We start from the raw sequence: 19,975 nt of genomic DNA, 5'->3' as shown, positions 1-19,975 counted from the left end.
ATAAGAGATTCGTTCAACAATATAGCTTCTCCCTAGAAATCTATTTGTTATTTTGAGTGTGTATATAAGTATAGTGGAAGCCCGTGTCGATGTAACGTTACAGTCTCATCAACATTTCAAATAAAAGGACTGTTAATTTGGAGTATGCGCATCTCGCCATTTACGGTCACATTCACTTTAATATTGAGATGTATTGACACAAACATTGACCCGATTTTTGGTGTAATTTCGATAAAACCAATTTCGTGTGAGATAAGTTTCTGAGTTTGGAAAATAAAACGACGAAAAAAAGTTTTAATTCAATTTTTTTTCGAGTAAACAATACCTTTGTTCGACAATGTGCTTTGTAGATGCCAAGCCTCAATCGTAAATGTTTGTTTTGTTTAGTAAATGGTCCATGAAAATTGTAGAAATAAAACGTTCATAAACCAAATCTAGGTATTGTTATGTGAACACAGGGTGTTCCGATTCAAGATAATGAAATTGAAGGCAGGTCAGTTACTTTTGGTAATTGGTTTTAATGTCGAGAAGTCAAGATGATTTTTCAAGAACATTCCATCGAATGAAGTATTAATTAGGGAGTATCAGCTGCTAATGTCAGTAAATTAGTAGTTTTCCGAATTGAAAAGATGAAACATCTTCCGCAACACAAGAAAATACGACTGAGCGATTTTGGTTAAACAGAAACATGTTACATGTTACGAGTGATATCGCCAAATCTTCAGGTGATTGGGAAACAAGCGGTCTCCGATTTTAATGAGTGATAGCTCGTTGGATTCGTCTTTCAATTCTAGGAAACACGTGTCTTTCACTTTTTCTTTAAAAAAAATTGTTTTCTGTGAAAAGCGCTCAAAAGTGAAGACATGTCAGAGGGTACCGAAAACAGTTTTTCGGCAATAACTCAACAAAAAAATATTTTAAATTGTTGTAATGTTGTACGATTGTCGGCCTTGAAAAGACCTACAGGTGGAGTATACGCACCGCTTGGTGCTAGTTGATCCACTAGAGTTATGACTAGAAATATAGTGAATGTTCGGAGAGTCCGCCTTTTCTGCAGCTTCGATGTACCACGGAGTTGAGTATGGGGTGTTGTAGCTGGCCTCACCCACTATCGTTGCACATATAAATGAACCCAGTACTTTTGGGCTGCAAGCCTACAGAAGTCTTGAAAAAAAAGTTGGTGCCAAAATGTAGATTTTTTCCTTCTTTCTGAGGGCCCAACTGCCAGAAGAGCATCTGGAACGGTACTACGGCAATCATTTTTTATTGTCTACTATTCTTTCACCTTATCAATAGAAAAACGCTTCGCTATGTCGCGAATATATCAGATCCACTATTAGTAATATTAAGAGAAAAATCATTAAAGTTTTCTCCGAGGATTTTAGTCAAATAAAGTGTTAGCGTATAGCAAATGACCTCAGGACTACGGAACAGTAATTAGTTTTTCAATTGGACCAATATTTGCTACGTGACAGGAGTTTGGAAAACCGTTTGCTCCCACTTGATCGTTTCGTTTTTCCAAACTCCTGGAAACTGGATATGTTGTAACGACCTATATTCGAGTCAAAGTGAAGCGTATACGGTAAGGGAATAGTAGACGATACAAAATTACTCACGTAGAACCGTTCCAGACGCTGTTCTGGCAGTTGGGCCCTCAGACAGAAGGAAAAAATCTGCATTTTGGCACCAACTTTTTTTTCAAGACTTCTGTAGGCTTGCAGCCCAAAAGTACTGGATTCATTTATATGTGCAACGATAGTGGGTGAGGCCAGCTACAACACCCCATACTCAACTCCGTGGTACATCGAAGCTGCAGAAAAGGCGGACTCTCCGAACATTCACTATATTTCTAGTCATAACTCTAGTGGATCAACTAGCACCAAGCGGTGCGTATACTCCACCTGTAGGTCTTTTCAAGGCCGACAATCGTACAACATTACAACAATTTAAAATATTTTTTTGTTGAGTTATTGCCGAAAAACTGTTTTCGGTACCCTCTGACATGTCTTCACTTTTGAGCGCTTTTCACAGAAAACAATTTTTTTTAAAGAAAAAGTGAAAGACACGTGTTTCCTAGAATTGAAAGACGAATCCAACGAGCTATCACTCATTAAAATCGGAGACCGCTTGTTTCCAAAGTTAAAAAAATCACCTGAAGATTTGGCGATATCACTCTTACATATTGAAAAATTTCATAAGAAGCGGCTATAGTCATTATTTGTTATTGACAACAACTACAAAAATAAACGATGAGCTCTGTCTAGTGTTCTCTTATAAAGCGAAACGTATAGTCAAAGTAAGGAAGTAATAGATTTTGTGTCTAAAATCTGGTGAAGATTTAAACAAATGGAGTAACAGATTTAATCGTAATGTGGAACTACGCTTTCCAGTAATAAAAGGCTTAAAGCGTTCACTACCAGAAACTACTTATCCCAGCCCAGCAAACATTTACTAATCAATATTTGAGGTAAATGACTCAAAAATATTCCTTTAAAAAAATCTTGAAAATTATCTGTATTTTATAACCTTTCTGGTTCTTCAATCATAAGAAGCTTCATTCAAAGTTATGCCACAAATACCAGCGCACTAACACGTGAGCCTCGACGTTAGTGAAAAACCAAAACGATTTTATATTTACCGACGCATTTTTTCACTTTGTTCTTTTCTTTGTTAATCTATTCAATGCAGAAGGTTAAAAGGTGCATAAGTTCGAACTATTTTCGTCCATACACGTGTTACCTGGATATTCAACATAATTCTTTGACGACACCAGCCTCACTTCCTTGACCCAAATAACACGGTATAATCACAAATACGATTCATATTCATATCGCTGCTATTTGAAGTATTTCAATGACCTGACATGAGAAAAGGCAATCGGAGACGCGCGTTTTATTCATTACAAAAATATGTTGCGTTGATCTTCAAAGATATTGTCAATGAAGAATATTGAAAGAATTTTTATTTACCTTTTGAAGAAGGCACATAACATAGTGAGTAACAAATTTGTCAAAGAAAATACTTTTCAACAAATCGGAAAATGAGCTTTCGTGTACCATATAAATAAAACTAGGTGTCACCTTTCGGGTGGGTCAGGTCCCTTGACTGAGTAATTTTCTCGTTAGATTTTTGCAATTCTTACAAACGAACCATAAAATGGTTTTATTTTATCATTAATCAAAACAAATTTTCGCGATAAACAAAGCGAACTTATTCTTACATTTGCAAACGAGAGTTGCTTAAACCTTGTCGTCGTTAAGGCACTGAAAAGAGGGCGTGTTTCTTGTTTACATCTCGAATAGACTTGTGTTAATTACAGCACTTGCTTCGTTCTGATCGCAAAGTGCACACTCGTTGAAATTTTCTATTTTGTGTACCTAAAAAAAGCATTTATCACCGAGTTTCATGCAACGTTTTTCTAAAAACGCTAACGAAATTTTCACTGAATTGACAAAAAAACTATTTTTCTTTCATAGAAACCAAAAAAATTATATTCGGAGGAACCACGGCAAAGTAAAATAAACCAGGCAGGAGCGGTTCAATTTCGAAACGTCAAATAATGGACCAAATACACTGTATGAAAATGAACTCAAATGAACACTGATGTAAATTGAAAAATTTTATTCGCAAAAAATGTAGGGCTACTAGATTATTCAGGTCCCTAGTCAAACAAGCGCTCCTGCCTGGTTAACTTTACTCTGTCGTGGGAGGAACTCGTAGATACTCTGATACCCAAAAAAAAAGTTCTACGTTTCAATCGCCCAAAAACACGATAAGACCAATGGTTTACTTATCCGCACTCCATGTACATTTAAAACGTACAGCAAATGTCAGACAGGCAATGACGTTGAAATGTTTATTTAAGAATAAATGCAACTTAATTGATGATTCGTCATATCCACGGCAGAGTAAAGTTAACCAGTCAGGAGCGCTGATTTGACTCGGGACCTGAATAATCTAGTAGCCCTACATTTTTTGCGAATAAAATTTTTTCAATTTATGTCAGTGTTCATTTGTGTTCATTTTCATGCAGTGTATTAGGTCCCTTATTTGACGTTTCGAAAAAGAACCGCTCCTGCCTGGTTTATTTTACTCTGCCGTGGTCATATCACATCATCTGCTTTTATGGTTTTTGACGAGAAAATAAGCAAAAATAAATAAATAAAAAAGTTTGCACTGGATTTGAACCCGTTACCTCTTACTTGCCAGGCTCAGACGTACTAGCTGAACTAACGGGCCACTGAGAAGAGTGAATGTAATTTCGAACAGCTTATAATGTACGGTTGAAAGGCATAGTGAACCATGGGCCAGTAACATGGATGTGTGTTTTAAGTTTCAGTTTCTAATTATCAAAATGTTTGTCGATTTTTTAAAAAAAATTTTAAAGTCATATTCTCCAATTGAATTTTTCCCAACTAATCAAACATATAATTACCGATCGAGGTCGGCCAAATCTATAAAAAAGAAACGTTTATATTGATTGGCAGTCTTCAGCCAGCAAATAGTTTTTACTTAACAAATCTAAGCATTGGCTAACCACATCAAAATTAACTTGTTTGAGGATATACAGTGTCGTAGGCGTCTCACGTGTCTAATGTAGAAATCACAACTGTAACCTGAGAAGTATGAATTAACCGTACAGCAGTGTACGGATCAAGTGTACATCGATGTACGGATAAAACTCCCAAAAACACGATAAGACCAATGGTTTACTCATCAGTAAATTGGACATTAAAAACGTACTTTCTACGAGTTACTCGTTTTATGGGTGTATTTTCCAATAACGGATTTCCAAGGAATTTCAGTACTCGTCGAATAACAGAAGTTTTTGGAAATCCGTTTAAAATTACTCGAGTTATTGTGTTGTCAAGCGATGAAACCAAAATTCTTTGGGAAATATCTCTAAGATCACTAGTCCGTTACAGCCCATCTTCGAACTTAACTTCAGGAATTTCATTACACCTCGAATTAAAAATTTGTATTTGGAAAACCGTTGAGAATTACTCGTGCTTAAAAGGAGCCAGACAAAGATTCTTTTGAAAATAACTTCCAGATTGTAAGTCAAATATCGCCCGCCGTGCCACCAAGTGTGACCTCAGGAACTTCATTCCTTGTCTAATAAAAAAAAAGTTTGTGAAAATCTGTCGAGAACTGACAAGGTTCAGCAAAAAATTTTCATACAAATTATATGACAAAGATTTTCGAGTGATTTGTCGGTGTAAGACCCACGGCTTACAGTCAAGGGAATATATTATTTTCTCGATATTATCATATCATTGCCATGATAAATACAATATATACATAATGTACACACAAAATGTGTCTACCACCCCAACACCGTGCCAGAATCAAAACCCCACTCCCCCATAAATAAGAATGCAATATGTGTGCTACTGTTATATATACATAGTAGGATGTGTATAACAAACGGGAAAAAAAAGTATTTCCCTTATGTATATATAACACACACTATTTCACAGAGAGGTATCTACCCACCACAATATTTTATATATACGTACAACAACCCAAACAGTTGATCCCCAGTCGCACGGAAAATATTTTCCAGACAGTTTGAGTGAAGCTTTCCGAACGAAAAGTTGTGCTAAGAAAACGTTTCTTTGGAAAACGGTTTCACCATATAAAATCAGAATTGGTCTGTTCTTCCCAAAAACTTAATTACGGCGTCGTCCTATTAATAAGAAAAGAAATTTTGAAATCAAAATTAATGTAAATGAAATATTAATTCAACTTATCGATTTTTCGATATCCTTTTTTTCCTGGTAAAGACAATGGAAAGTTTGAATTGAATGTGCAGTATTGTGTTGATAAATAATTGGTTTTTAGTTAACATACCATACAGTCGATAAAGGAACTGAAGCAGAACCGAAAAAATATGTTTGTTTAACGGTGTGTAATTTACTGTTTATTCAAAGTGCTTGAGGAATATAATTCCGAGTTTATTTGTGTCGATTTATAGTTTGCATTAAGGGAAGAAATATCTAAAAATAATCCATCGAGGGTTTAACGGAATAGAATTATTTGAAGTTTACTGAGGCTTACCTAAATCGTAAGACTGTGCGGTTAATGAAGGGATTCTGAGTTAACGGAAAGGCATTGCGTAGACAAACTCCATCGAGTGTAAGTAAATAAATGTTCCTGTAGCAAAATTTCATTTTTTTTTATTCCCTTATCGAAACGTTTGATATTGATTTTATATACATTGCGTGACACGCAATTAGGGAATTAGAGGGATAATTGCTAAGTTTCTATACCCGTATTCCAGTTCCATATTATACGCAGTAAAATTGATTGTTCGTATAATAGGTATATTGTAACTGTACACAGCTGTGTATACACATCGCTGTTATATTGTTATGTATTTATGTACCTGAAATTCATATCGCTGTGCGAGACACATTTCTTAAACTGTTTTTTCTTATGTGCATGCCATGTAACGACGAAGTTCTGCGTCTACAAAACCGTCGACGATTGAATGGTACAATTTTATGAGTTTATGCAAATTTTTGGTTTCTTGATAAAGTTTAGAGAAATACTCCAATATTACAGTATTGTTAGACATCGGTGCCATGCAGTAAAGAAGATATTGCTAATGACACGGTGTGGGGGATATGATATGCATTGCATTGGAAATGAAAAGTTTTTGCTTCGGTTATTGTTTTACTTTCTGTTCTGCGGTTAAATTTTCTAATTTGATTTTTCTCAGTCACCAACCCCTCTTAGTGATGATAAAATAATAATTTCACATTTAAGATTCTACGACGCAAATGGTTTTTTTCTGTCTTACTAACGGTAATAGTCGAATCTGTTGAGTCTTTTCATCCAAAAATATGTGTCGAACAGTTCGATACAAAATCTTTTACTTCATTTTTTCTAACATTAGCTTGCAAAGCAAAAAGGTTATTTATTTTTTAAGGCCTGGGGTTGATCGTTTCGTAATCAACCAATAAAAAAAAGTTCAAACTTTCCGTTCGCACACATGAAAACTGAGTTATAGGTACCGTGTGGCATTTTATGGTGTTTTCTCCTAGATCTCGGCTTGAAAATTACTCCTATAGACTCTGGCTTTAATTTTGTATACTTTACTGTTCTAAAAGATTTTGTCCTGCCACGGAAAAATATCGAAAAGTGTGCCCGACTCTGACTTTTCCAAAATTTTGACACTTCGTCGTTTCTATGAATGAAAAGTAAAAACATCGTATTACAGCTCGTTTTGTAGGGAATTCTAAGAGCTATCAAACGAATTTATGATTGATGAAAAATATTGTGAGGGATTCTTTTGAAAAACGACCTGCCGAAATCGGACCCATTTTTCAGTGGTATTTTTTATAAATGCCTCAATAGGTATTGGTCTCTAGAAGCCAAAATATTTTTTTTGAAAATTCTTCGATGCTTGTGTGGACAGCGAGAGCTGATCGAAAACCGAAAACATGCACTTTTCATCTGGAAATTTCTCCGGCTACACCAAACGTACAAGGTCGTGTGAGGGATCATTAGGAAGGTAATTGCATGTACTTTCGGGGCAAATAGTCGATCATGGGGAGTAAAATGCAACCCTGAGGAGTTACGAGCAGTTGAAAGTATGGGTAAAAGTTTGATTATTTGGGCGAACTTCGGACGGTTCCTGTGCATTCGAAAAGCAACAAAAACATCAAAAAACTGTTTTCCCTAATTAATACTGGTCTTAGCTTTCAATTGACACCAAACATGCATCGATGATTGTGGCTTGAAAATATAAGTTTGAGGTTTTGTTCCGCAACTCGAACAATTCAGTTCACAGAAAAAATTTGATCAAAAAATATTGATTTTGCTTCCAGAAAATAGTTTTCTAAAATTCCCATTTTTTTGCACATTTGATTAATTAGATAAGGCCTATACTGCCGACTGTAACGCAAGAATGCAAGAAAGTGATAATCACTATTATATTTCTTCCTTCTAAAGCGTACTTCTACTACTGTGTAGTTCTTAAGAAATCTTTTACTTCAAAAGTTTAAACATATATTTTGCTGTATAAGAGGACACAGGACACAATAGACTATGCCAAAATGACTTTTTTTCTCAATTTTTTTGCATAAAGTAGCTAGAAATTGAAAATAAAGATACCCGTGTCTCGTCTTTTGACGAAAAAACTTGAAACCGGAAAGATTTTTCACTTTATAAATTCCTGAAATATGTGATTTGCGCCATTTTCCACCCAAATTCCTAAGGTCTTAAGTTTGCCACTTTACAATTACAGTAGTATTGTTCACTCAGTTCACCCAGTTTTGACTGATTCACTGAATTTTGTTTTGATGAAATGTCAAATCGCCACAGTAAATTATTAATCTCAAACAAGTTTGTGTCGAAAATTTGTAGTATTTCGCGTAAAACTTAGTGATTCAGTTTAAATTTCGTCCAGAAAATAGTTCCGAGGGTGCTTTTTCTATTGTTTTAAACATAATGTAGGACAAATTTTCCGAAATAATTTTAAAGACAAATTAATTTGGTCAAACATTGTGGGTGTTGTGAAAATCTCATTTTTAAAGGCAATTTGGTGTCGATTATGCAATTCAGTGTTCAATTCCTTAATTTTATGTGCCTAGAAATTCCCTGCAATACGTTTCGTGCTAATTCAGTCGGTAAAATGTGAAGAAAACATGCAAAAATATGTTGCCATTCAGATAAACAAAAATTATTGACATGTCTGTAGTGAAGTTAGTTGTAAGTGACACCGCAAAACTGAAATTATTTTGACCGTTAATTTAAAAAACGATTTTTTGGCGGAAATGATTTTATTTGAATGTGTGCATGTTTCCGGTAAAATAAAATAGAGATAAAGTCACCACTATTGAGGACCTTTAAAATGGCATCATTGGTTAAGGTTGATTGGCATAGTCTATTATTCAACCATTTTCATAATTTCTTTGGATAACAGGTGACTGGTTATGGTATGGTTAATAATGGTTTATGTTTCTGTCTCTGTGTGATTCCGATGAGATTTTATTTTGTTTGAACTTTTATGCAAGCACAGCATTATTGTTCGAATTTGAATATTTTGGTAATTGTCCTTTGAATTGAATGGATACCACAATGGTTTCTAACAGTCATTCGCCTATGAATCCATCAGACGTATCTATACACGATTTTCCGTATATTTGATACATTTTTCACATGGGGACTTTATTCAGTTGTTTGTTCCTTTTGTAAATTATTAAGATTCGAATCGATTCACATGAATAAATGAATGAAAGTATATTTTCGCTTGACTTCGAATGATCCCTTTTACACATTCGAAAGCATATTACACAGTATACTCCTAAAACTACCATTCCATGTGAAAAAAAATGGGAAATCACAAAAAGCGCTTTTTATAACTGCTGTAATGTTTCGTGTTGAACGTAATTAAATTAGATTTTGAATTCCTTATTCCAGATAGAAAACCATTTACTTTGCGAGTAAGGCGGTTATCGTTCGAAAGAAAAGTTTTGTTTTTTATTACTAATGTTTTTATCTAATCGAGGAATGGGTGTAAGTTTGAATTAAGCGTTCACAACTTCGGTAAATGAAGTAAATTAACTTTTAATTAGGATATTGGGTTGCGTTATTTATAGGCTGCGATTGGATTTTCTATTTGGTGTGATTTAATACCTAGCTATTGTTCCTGTTTTATTCGTTTATTCAATTGAACCCAAACATCGACGAGCATTTCCCGTTTGTGGTTACTAAAATGTCGTTGTACATTTTAGGTTGTGCTTCTACATTAGTCTTTTCACTCAATTAGTAAGTATTGGTTAAGGATAGTTTGTCATGGAAAAGTGTGTGTTTTCGTCAGTTGGAAACAATTCGTATTTTCAATTTGGAATGGATGTTTATGAAGATTTATATTCAATAAAGCAAAGTGTAAATGGTCAATGATGTGCGCCCGTTTTTAAGGAAATTAAATTCTCTAAGTTTTTACACGTTTTTTTTACTAATTCACTTTTGATGCTAGATATTAGAAAATTCCCAGGCTTTTTAGTTGTTCTTCTTTCGCCCACCGTCAATTAATGTTAAATTGTATTTCTTAAGATTTACAAGCAAATATACGGATTTTCGGGACTTGAAAGAATTTACGGAAGAAATTTCCAAAAATTTAAGGAATTGTTCTCAATTAGTACGAAAACGACAGTAAAAAATCGCTGAAATAGCAACATTTCTTGTCACTTTAACTTTATTCACAAACGATGGTAAGAAATAAGATAAGACCAATCTGTTATCGACAGCGACGATCAAAATAAACCATCAGTTCCAGTTAATTTTGTTTTATTTAGCAAAATTTATGTAAAAGCTGTTGAAGTAGTAGATTTTTGTTTAAAAAAATTGAAAAATACTATCAACAAAAGAAGTAGCAGACTGCACAAATATGTTGTTGTTCACTGAGAAATCAATAAATTTTCGAAACTTTCCTCAAAACTCTTCAAACTTATTCGCACACAGTAGTTATTTCAAATTTAATGTAGATAACATTCACGTATAGTTTTAGTTTAGCCACATTATACTATGCCAACCGTTCATAACCGTTGGGATGGGTCAGGTGCATTGACTGGGTTATTTTTTCAATAGAATTTTGTAATTTAATCTAAATGATTCATTAATTCTAGTCTTAGTTCACTGTACTGTAAGTTCTGGGACTTATAGCAGAAAATACACCGTACGTAACAAGACCATGATTAATAACGTAAAGAGCTGAAAGTGACCCATTTATCAAGATAATTTGTTTGGGCTAGCAGTTCTGATGTTTGTAACTCAATGTTATAAGCAATCATACAATCAAATAAAAAAATTACTAAACTTCGTTAAGCCATTAAGGGCCGTTCAAAAATTGCGTGGCGCAAAAATCAGGATTTTTGAGACCTACCTGTCACGCAAAATATATAAGAATTAAAAAAAAAAATGTTTGTACAGTCACTCAAGACTTGTACCTCCTCTCTACTCTTGGGTTACGTAATTTATGAACAACCCCTTAAGTGAGTAATATTATGATTGTGACATATGAGCTTTAAACGTTAAATGAGTAATGTGTGTGCGTTGTATTATCCCCCTTCACGACATAAATAATGTCTCAAAAAAAAACATTGATTATGAGACCAAGAGAACATCTTAGTTTAAAACGAGCTTCGACCTGAACGGCGTTTAATGACTCTGCCATACAAATTTGATAATAAAAATTAATTTGAAGCAAAAACAAAAAAATGAAGTTCTTCATCTTCTTTTTGGCTACCTTCTCCTTCGTTATTAGCTCAATTTTTGCTGGTTCGTTAATAACTTCAAAAGATTTTGAGTCGCCAATTAAAATGTTTTTTTTTGTCATACAGCTCCGCAATATGATCCTGATTGTGATCCCCGTCTAGATATGTATTGCAATCCACCACTTGCGACTCAACCACCACAGAAACCACCACTTTACCCTGTTATGCCTATGTTATATTGAAAAATTGTGGAAATGTTAAATTGTTGCTGTCTGTGAACTATTGTGTGTTAATCCATTAAAATACGTTTTTATGTTAAGGGGACAAGTGGGTTGGCCTGTAGAGGCGCAACATTTTTTTCATAGTACTTCATTCTCTGCGGCTTATTTTCATGTGAACCAACTTCACATTTGTCATTACAGAACAGATGTCACCATATATGAAGTTGGTTCACATGAAAATAATCGCAGTGACAGCAGTAATTTTATGACAGAATGTACTAAAATATGGAAAAACTCTATTACATTTCTTCTTAGTTTCTAAACATCATTCTCCTAGTTCTTAGCAAGTGCTTTATTTCGCCGATTATAATGTTAATTATCTTGTCTATTGCAGCTATGAAGTTCGCATGAGGAGCTTACTAGGAATTGTAGGCAGCCAAATTATTTCGTTAGTTTTTAGTTCGCAACAAATTTGAGATTTTTTAATGTTTTAAAAGTCATCGATGTTCCCAGTCAACAGAGTGTTTCCAGGTTATGATTTGGCACTAAATTTGAAGATCTCTTAGCGAATTCGAATTTCCCGCCAAAATATCATAGACTGGGAAGCACTTAATTGATTGGCAACATTGGTGACTTAAAAACTCTGGTAATCTAAAATTGTGTTTTCTAAAGATAAATTACACAAAATATTCCGACAGCGGAATCGGAATGTACTTAAATAATTTCATTCATCGAAATTCATCGTTCATTTGTCATCTCGAAAATATGAAAAGTGAAAAAATGGAAATGGCGCAAAATTTTAAAGTGCCCGTTGCGCCCAAAAGCCTTTTAAATGTGGAATTTTTAGATTGTGACAAACGTTAAGTGAGTAATGTGTGTGCGTTTCCACGCCATAAACTGTTTCACAAGATCCAACAGAGTTAGTTTAAAGCGAACAGTCGACCTAAGCGTATAACGACTCTACCATACAAGTTTGATTATAAGATTTAATTCGAAGCAAAACAAAAAAATGAAGTCAATCATCTTCTTTTTGGCTATCTTCTCCTTCATTATTGGCTCAATTTTTGCTGGTTGGTTCACATTTTAAAACATTGAGTCGCCAATTTAAAATTAACAGTTTTTGTGTTCACTTAGCACCGCAATATGATCCTGATTGTGATCCTCGCCTAGATATGTATTGCAATCCACCACTTGCGACTCGACCACCTCAACAACCACCACCTTATGCGCCTGTCATTGTCGTATAAACGTTTTTGAATTATGTGGAATATTAAATTGTTGCTGTCTGTTGTGATAGTAATGGTTAATAGTAAATTATTGAACATGTCGGTGCCTGGTTCATTCAATAAATCTTTGTTTTTATACAAGAATACAATACAGAACAATTACTTATAGGCCGAGGCGAGGGGGTAATCACTTTCTCATATAATCCCATATAATCCTTGTCATAAAATCAGTGATTTACCCCTCGGGCCGAGCCGAACCCGAACTATAACCCGAAAGATATAAAAATGCGTGCATGTGATGAGTTAACTACTTTAGTTTGGGATGTTCTCAAACCTTCTTAAATTCGAGTAAGGTCAAATATATGTTGTCCTGACGAACGATACACGGAAATTAGTTCAAATAAAAGAAAAGAAAAATATTAGGGGTAAACCAATATGCTTCGAACATTACGCGCGGAATAAAATCTGTTTGTGAATGCAAGCTGGTGAATGGTGAAGGTGAGAAAATCTCTCCAATTCTCTATCCTGTAACGCAGTTACTGTCATTAAACATACGCGTTCTATAGGATTGTTCCAACTGACTGTAAAATAGAAAATACTCCAACTTTTACGCAACGAACAAAAGGGCTTTCTTGCCAAAGAAACTACATAACCACAATAAAAATGATTTCCTTTTCTTATTTCTTCGTTAAAACAGTTCGTTCAAATATTTATATGGCTTCGTATGGTTCCAACAAATCTATCTCATGAAGTACTGGTAACTTAAGCTGTAATCGCGCTTACTCCCTTTAGCTCTTTACTTTACTTTTTAACAATGAGAACTTCCATTGTTCTTTCGTAAACTGAGAGCAAACCGGCGTAGGTTAGTGAACACATTTAAATTTTTTTTCTGCTTACTGAAGGTGCGAAGAGATCGATGTCGCAAATCAAAAGTTCATTAATGCTAGTGAGGGCGACAAGCGAAAGTGCCTAAAATATACCGTCCACAACAGATGCGTATGGAACTTTTCATGTAAGATACCGAAAACCCGAGAAAATTTCTGCAAATCCCTCGCTTTCGAAGACTGTCTGATGCACTGTTCCACTACGCGTCCAAAATTGTTATCAATTCATGTATAATTCCAAAGTAAGATGAGCCTCTACGTGTTAAGTTCAACTTACATATCTACGCACTGTATAATATAGTAAATAGTATGTCCTACTCACTTGTTAAAATTAAAATGGGTCCATGCTGAAATTATGATGTCGACATTAAACAATTAAGGCTAATACACAGTTGGAGAAAAATCTTTAGTTCAAACAAAAAATTTCGTGGAACGTGCCCATTGATCACAATATTTTTTCGGGCTACCAGTTCTTGTGTTTGTTACTCAATGATAGAAGCAATCATGCAATCAAATCGAAAATAACAGATTACTAAATGTAATGTAACTTCGTTAAGCGATTAAGTGATAATTTTTTTTTATTGTGACAAATGTGCTTTTAACTTCTCCATCGTAGCACTTAAAGGTATAACGGCACTCAAAGGGGAAATTAATTCGAAAAACAGAGCGCAATGACTTTGGCTTATCCTCATTGTTTTTTGTCTTCTGATACTAATAGATCATTTTCATTATACGGTACTTGTCAACGTAACCCCACTCAATTTTTCGTAAAGTAGTCCTTAACCTCAATCAAAAGTTTAGGGATGTATCGGCACAGCGCCATGACTTTCCGGAGCTGTTTTCCCCTCGTATAACCGTTAAGTAAGTAATGTGTATTCCCTTCAGAGCATAAAATGTTTTAATAAAACATTCGTAGGCCCGAAGAGAACATCTCAGTTTAAAACGAACAATTGACCCAAGACTAACGATTTCACCATACAAGTTTGATTTAATTCGAAGCAAAAACAAAAAAATGAAGTTCTTCATCTACTTTTTGGCTATCTTCCCCTTCGTTATTGGCTCAATTTTTGCTGGTTCGTTCACAATTTCAAAAGATTTTGAGTCGCCAATTTAATTTAAAAAAAATTCTTTTGGTTGTCACATAGCACCGCAATATGATCCTGACTGTAATCCTCGACTAGACATGTATTGCAATCCACCACTCGCGACTCAACCACCCCAACAACAGCAACCAAACTACCAAAGAACACAAGTGTACTCTGGAACTAGTATTTTTAAGGGATAAGGGTATTAAGGAGAGCAGTTCAACGATCAGTACGAAGAATAGATTTGTGGATGTATCTCATGAATGAGGATAAAATTTTTCAATAAAAAGTATACTTTAATCTGTAACAGACGGCAAGCATATGACCAGTATATTGTTATCTGGTCTATTACTTCCATCGATCAAAGTATTTTTAATCTGTTGATTTCGAATCTTGTACTTCACTTTTTTTTAACATCCATTTTACTAGATAAAGGACCATATTACCCAGAGCTTGTCATTGTTTTTGTCGTCGTTATCGATAACAGATGAACAACCGTATGCGACAGGTTAAATATCCAAATAAATTCCTTATTCTCAACATCGTGAAGAGCATTTAAATTGTGGGAGACAGAAATTATTTTTAAAATGATTGAAATGATGCTGCACACGAACCTAAATTTCCCAGCACTCACTTTTCTGTGAGGCAACTTTTGACCCTTGGGGTGTCGATATTCCTATGCAGCAAATCATTTTCTTTAGCCACTGATAGAGTTTTCACACAGCTTTCTTTGTCTATAAATGGATGTTCTGTGCTACCAACAATCTGGAGTAATTCTCAAAAGAAGCCTCGTCAGTTCGCTGTTAACACAATAACTGAAGTAATTCTCATCCAATTTAAGAAGTTTTTTTTGACGAAGAATGGAATGCCTGAGGTTAGATTCCAGGATTAGTCTAACGATATAGCTGCTGTCGCTAAACTAATCTTTGTGTCTACTTCAATAGATTCTTTGATTTTGACTTGTTAATAAAACAGCGAAGAAAAATAAAATAGGTTGAAGTTTGTGACCAGAGCGAAGCGAGGGCCGTATTTTACAGGAATTTAATTTTTAATGAAGACATATGCAATTTTTTAACCGGAGCATAAGACATTCAGACAAAAAATTCTGTACAAGTAGTGTCCATCCTGGTCGGTCCAGGGCCGAAATTCTCCATTCACTGACGCCCAACATTCGCGAATTTCACACCATCCAAACATCTCTTCTGGGGTCTTCCTCTCACTCTGATGTTGTCATTTTGTCAGATCGCTTATCAAAAGCTTTTTTGAGTACTCGGTTTTCGTCCATTCGACCTGCCAATCGTAGTCTGGCTGACTTGGCCGCTCCAAATATTGTCTACTCTCCAATTCGGTTAGTTCTCTGTTGGTTCTTATTATTGGTCCTTAAATTGATCACAATGCCTTACGCTCCAATCAAATTGAACTCAGCGTTACGAAGTGATTTTCTATCATAAGACCCTGACTTTCAGTCAAAGGAATAAATCATTTCCTGCTGTATAACTAAGCTATCAAAATTAAAAATTGAAATAATTTCTGTTCTCCCGTTACAGAAACATTATACAATTGCAACATAAGCTCAAGTCCCCGGATGGATATCATAGTAAATAAAACAGATGGTGACCATCAATGGACCATAATATTCACTGTTCTACGCGGGAACATTGCCCATTAGAGCATGCATCATCGGCGTTTCAATCATTCGATACGGTACGAGCGTTACATCAAAGTGTGTTATGCTTACGTGCAGCATTAGAAAATGCGCATAAAGAAATTGATACTTTGAAGAAACAAATATCTGTACAAACCGACGTGAAAGAAGGGAAAATATTCCGTGAAACGCTAGGCGTACAAACTGAGAATACAGAAGGAAAGGAAAATTTAACTAATATTAAAAAAGCCGATGTGAACACCATACCTGAGCGAAAAACAGAGGTAGAAACGCAGAAGACTGACGAAGTAATTGTAGAAGACGAACAGAAAACCGAAGACACCAAACCAGATCACTCGTTAAGGGCTAAAAGAAGGACTCGCAGAGATTATCATAAAAGCGAAAAACGTACGGAGCAATATGATTTCTCTAAGTCGACTTTCGTTCCTGACATAAGGATTGTTACAAATCCATCTGCTTCCAATAAAAGTCGCAAGCAAATGGCTTCAAAAATCGACGTAAAAATTAAATTATCTTCGAATGTGAACGTAGACAGTACCAGTTCAGGAACTGCCGAAGATAGTAACTCCAACTCAGGCAAGTATCTCAGAACGATCAAGACCACTACAGATCATGACTAACGTTTCATTTCCATTCTAGGAAGCGATTCAGCACCTGATTCCGAACTTCCTGACGAACAACCAGAGAACCTAGAGTCACTGAATATTACTGAACAAACAACGAACGTCTCCACAAACACTCCAGCCCACGATATTGAAGTAATTGCTCCAGAGGAAGAAGCTAGTAAACCGAACTGTGAGGAAACCTTAGAAAATCAAACCAAACAATCAGAAGACATATCTACGGAAGAGCAAGTTAGAAACTCAACTGTCATTGCCAGAAGTCTTAGACATAGCACGACATCGTCAGAAGCGAACGAAGAGGTTGACGACATTGAATTGATCTTTTCTTCGGACGATAAGGAACATCTTCAAGAAGATTTAGTTTCAATATCAGACTTCGAACCTTGGGAAAAAGCTGGTTCGACAGGTACACCGATCCTAGTCAATTTCAACGCGTTGTCGTCCAGTGAAGAACTGAATAATAAATCGAAGAACAAGAAATCAGTTGGGATGAGTATGGAAACGGATGAGGAAGGCCTAGAAAACCAGTCCGATATGAAAAGAGATGAGAGCGTCGACGCATTTGAACAGGTAACTAACAAGAATCTTTCTCCAGCCTCCAGAGCGTTACCGACATATTCATTTATAGGTCGAAAACACTGCAGTCACAACTGGACTGGGCAGGAGATGGACGAATCACAATGTTTTAATTGAAACAGACATTTCAAAGTGTGGCATAGCTGAGGACACTGTAATAGACATGGGTCGACGAAATACATGTCCAAATCCACCATCATACCGTCCTCTCATGCATCGTGAAACATTGGCTCAAGCACAGGCTCAAAGTAGACATTCGTCAACTAGATGTCCTTTGGCTGTAAAATTTTCTCGCAACAGTCGTACCCACTACCATCACAGCAACCGATCTGCCCGGCCAATATTGCAAGAGAGCAATAAATGCGAACCGAAGCGAAGCAGTTCAGCTCAAACAGAAATATCGGCGTTGCCCGAACACTGGCAATCCGAAAGTAATTTGATTTCTGGTCGATATGGTGATGGATTCTACACGTTGCCATCGAAATTCGTACCACCGCCAAGTATGGGAAAGAACCGGCGACCATCACAGTAAGAATTTGTTTTTTTTTGTCGGACTTAACTAACGAGACATTGACACACGTCTTCCTCATAGAATGACTGACAAGACACAAGATGCGAGGCGTGTAATGCTAAGCGACATTAACTTCACCAGCATGGTACCTGAACTATCTCGATCAGCCGATCATTTATGTCAAGACGATGAATATAATGGAAATGGAAACGAATCGTCGTACTACAAAGGGAATCATCTGCAAACTCCAGACTACAGCAAAGGGTACGACAGGAAATTGCTTTGATTTAACTGTGATTGATCGTAAATTTTTACCTGTCCCGTAGCATCACTCCAAGTGCTAGCATGACATCACCGGGAGTATCGCAATGGACAGTCAATGAAAATAGTTTTGGCACACAGACAACACAAACCGATAATTTTTGGAACAATTGCGATTCGTTTGATTCCAGCAAGAGCTACACGATGGGTAAGTAACTTTGATAAATTGTGGAGAGCATATCCATGACGACCACAGCTACAATTCGATTAATTGATCTCGTTTGTCTATAGGATCAAGATTCTCGACGATTCTGAATAAGTCCCATCGGTCTCGAAGTGTTCCATCAATTCAGTGTTCGATCTGCAAACAGAACCATGGACGGATTCGCGCATCGGAGAGTATGCACTACACTCCGAGAGTCACATTCAGGGAACCGACTAGCACCAATTCAGTTCGTGGTTCGTTGCCTGACCTTCGCAACGAATGTACGTGTATGCATCGAAGAACATGTGGCCGTCCATCATTGCTACGATTGCATACATATTCCAGTGGTTCAACCGAAAGTCTTCTAGATGAGGCCGACGATTATTTAAACAAATCCGTTGACGGCATGTCGAATTTCAAGGAGGACCGGAAAACGAGTGAAGTCAACCGAAGACGGTCTGAGAACGACATAAAAAGAGGTAACCTCCAGATGCAGCCAAATTGTTTAGGTCACTCCAAATAGCTTCTTGATTTCAGACTACAGTCCATCGAAACAATCACTACCATTTTTGCCAAAATCTCCAAAATGTCTGAAATTAGGGCATTTGGCCAAAGTCATTACAAAATCGGGTCGGGTTGTGATAGGTAGAGTTCGTTACATTGGACCGTTGGCGTCTACTCAATTCGGTGAGGATGAATGTTTTGTAGGACTGCAACTGCCCAACAGTTTGGGTGACTGTGATGGGACGATCGAGGGACGAAAATTCTTTGACTGGTAAGCAAATTCAGTCAGTTAAGACAATATGAGTGGAAGTGGTCAATGATTGATATGTTTTTGTGTGTAGTGAACCCCAACATGGCATTTTCGTTCCGTTTCACAAAATTGTTATGGCCTGGACTGCATAAAACAATAGTCTGCATGGAAGTCATAGACATGGAACTGAAAACATTTCTGTGCAAAATTGGAGTGATGTAGCGGCAAATGAATTGAATGAAGCGAAAAATTCCATCCTGATAATGGACGAGACCCTATTTGGTTTACTTTATGTTTGGTGACCCATTTCTTTTTCTATTTAATTTACTTTAAGTAGCAAATTTCGTGATGCAATGAGTAGAACTTGTCGACTGTTCGTGGCTAATAAACTGAGAGCTTACAATGATGGAAAATGGTACAGTCAAAGGCAGTCAATTTTCAGCATAAATTAGCTTCAGCTGTTTTTCAGCTGATCCATACAAACAATCACAACCGTTTATACGTCTTTATACGGTTTTACCACTATCATGCGCGTGCGTGTAGCAGCTTCAACCGTATGAACAAGGAAAAACAGTTTTGATTGTATGTGTGGATCAGCTGAAAAACAGCTGAAGCAAATTTATGCTGAAAATTGACTGCCTTTGACTGTATTGCAAATATCGGTGCAATGTATGCAATGTATGTTACAAGTCAATCGTTTTGAAAATGTGCACACTAGGCCGAAAACACACGAGTATT

At 36.1% G+C, this 19,975-nt stretch overlaps 1 protein-coding gene across 2 annotated transcripts; it reads left to right on the top strand.

Moving 5' to 3' along the window:
• Positions 1 to 5,578: 5,578 nt before the first annotated feature.
• Positions 5,579 to 19,724, top strand: LOC119085126. 2 transcript variants are annotated; one of them, XM_037195394.1, is made up of 9 exons: positions 5,579 to 6,138; positions 16,189 to 16,883; positions 16,947 to 17,500; positions 17,559 to 18,034; positions 18,099 to 18,281; positions 18,344 to 18,486; positions 18,570 to 18,962; positions 19,021 to 19,258; positions 19,329 to 19,724. In XM_037195394.1, the coding sequence occupies exons 2-9, from the start codon at positions 16,265 to 16,267 to the stop codon at positions 19,387 to 19,389; spliced, it is 2,667 nt and encodes an 888-aa protein (XP_037051289.1). In that variant the 5' UTR covers positions 5,579 to 6,138; positions 16,189 to 16,264; the 3' UTR covers positions 19,390 to 19,724. The 2 variants fall into 2 exon arrangements, with proteins under 2 accessions (XP_037051289.1, XP_037051288.1); XM_037195393.1 differs by having other exon boundaries at positions 5,579 to 6,142.
• Positions 19,725 to 19,975: the final 251 nt, after the last annotated feature.

This window comes from Bradysia coprophila, unplaced genomic scaffold (genome assembly GCF_014529535.1).
Source record: "Bradysia coprophila strain Holo2 unplaced genomic scaffold, BU_Bcop_v1 contig_94, whole genome shotgun sequence".
In the NCBI taxonomy this organism is placed as follows: domain Eukaryota; kingdom Metazoa; phylum Arthropoda; class Insecta; order Diptera; family Sciaridae; genus Bradysia; species Bradysia coprophila.
The sequence above is the reverse complement of the archived record's forward strand: the minus strand, read 5'-3'. Positions and strand labels throughout refer to the sequence as shown.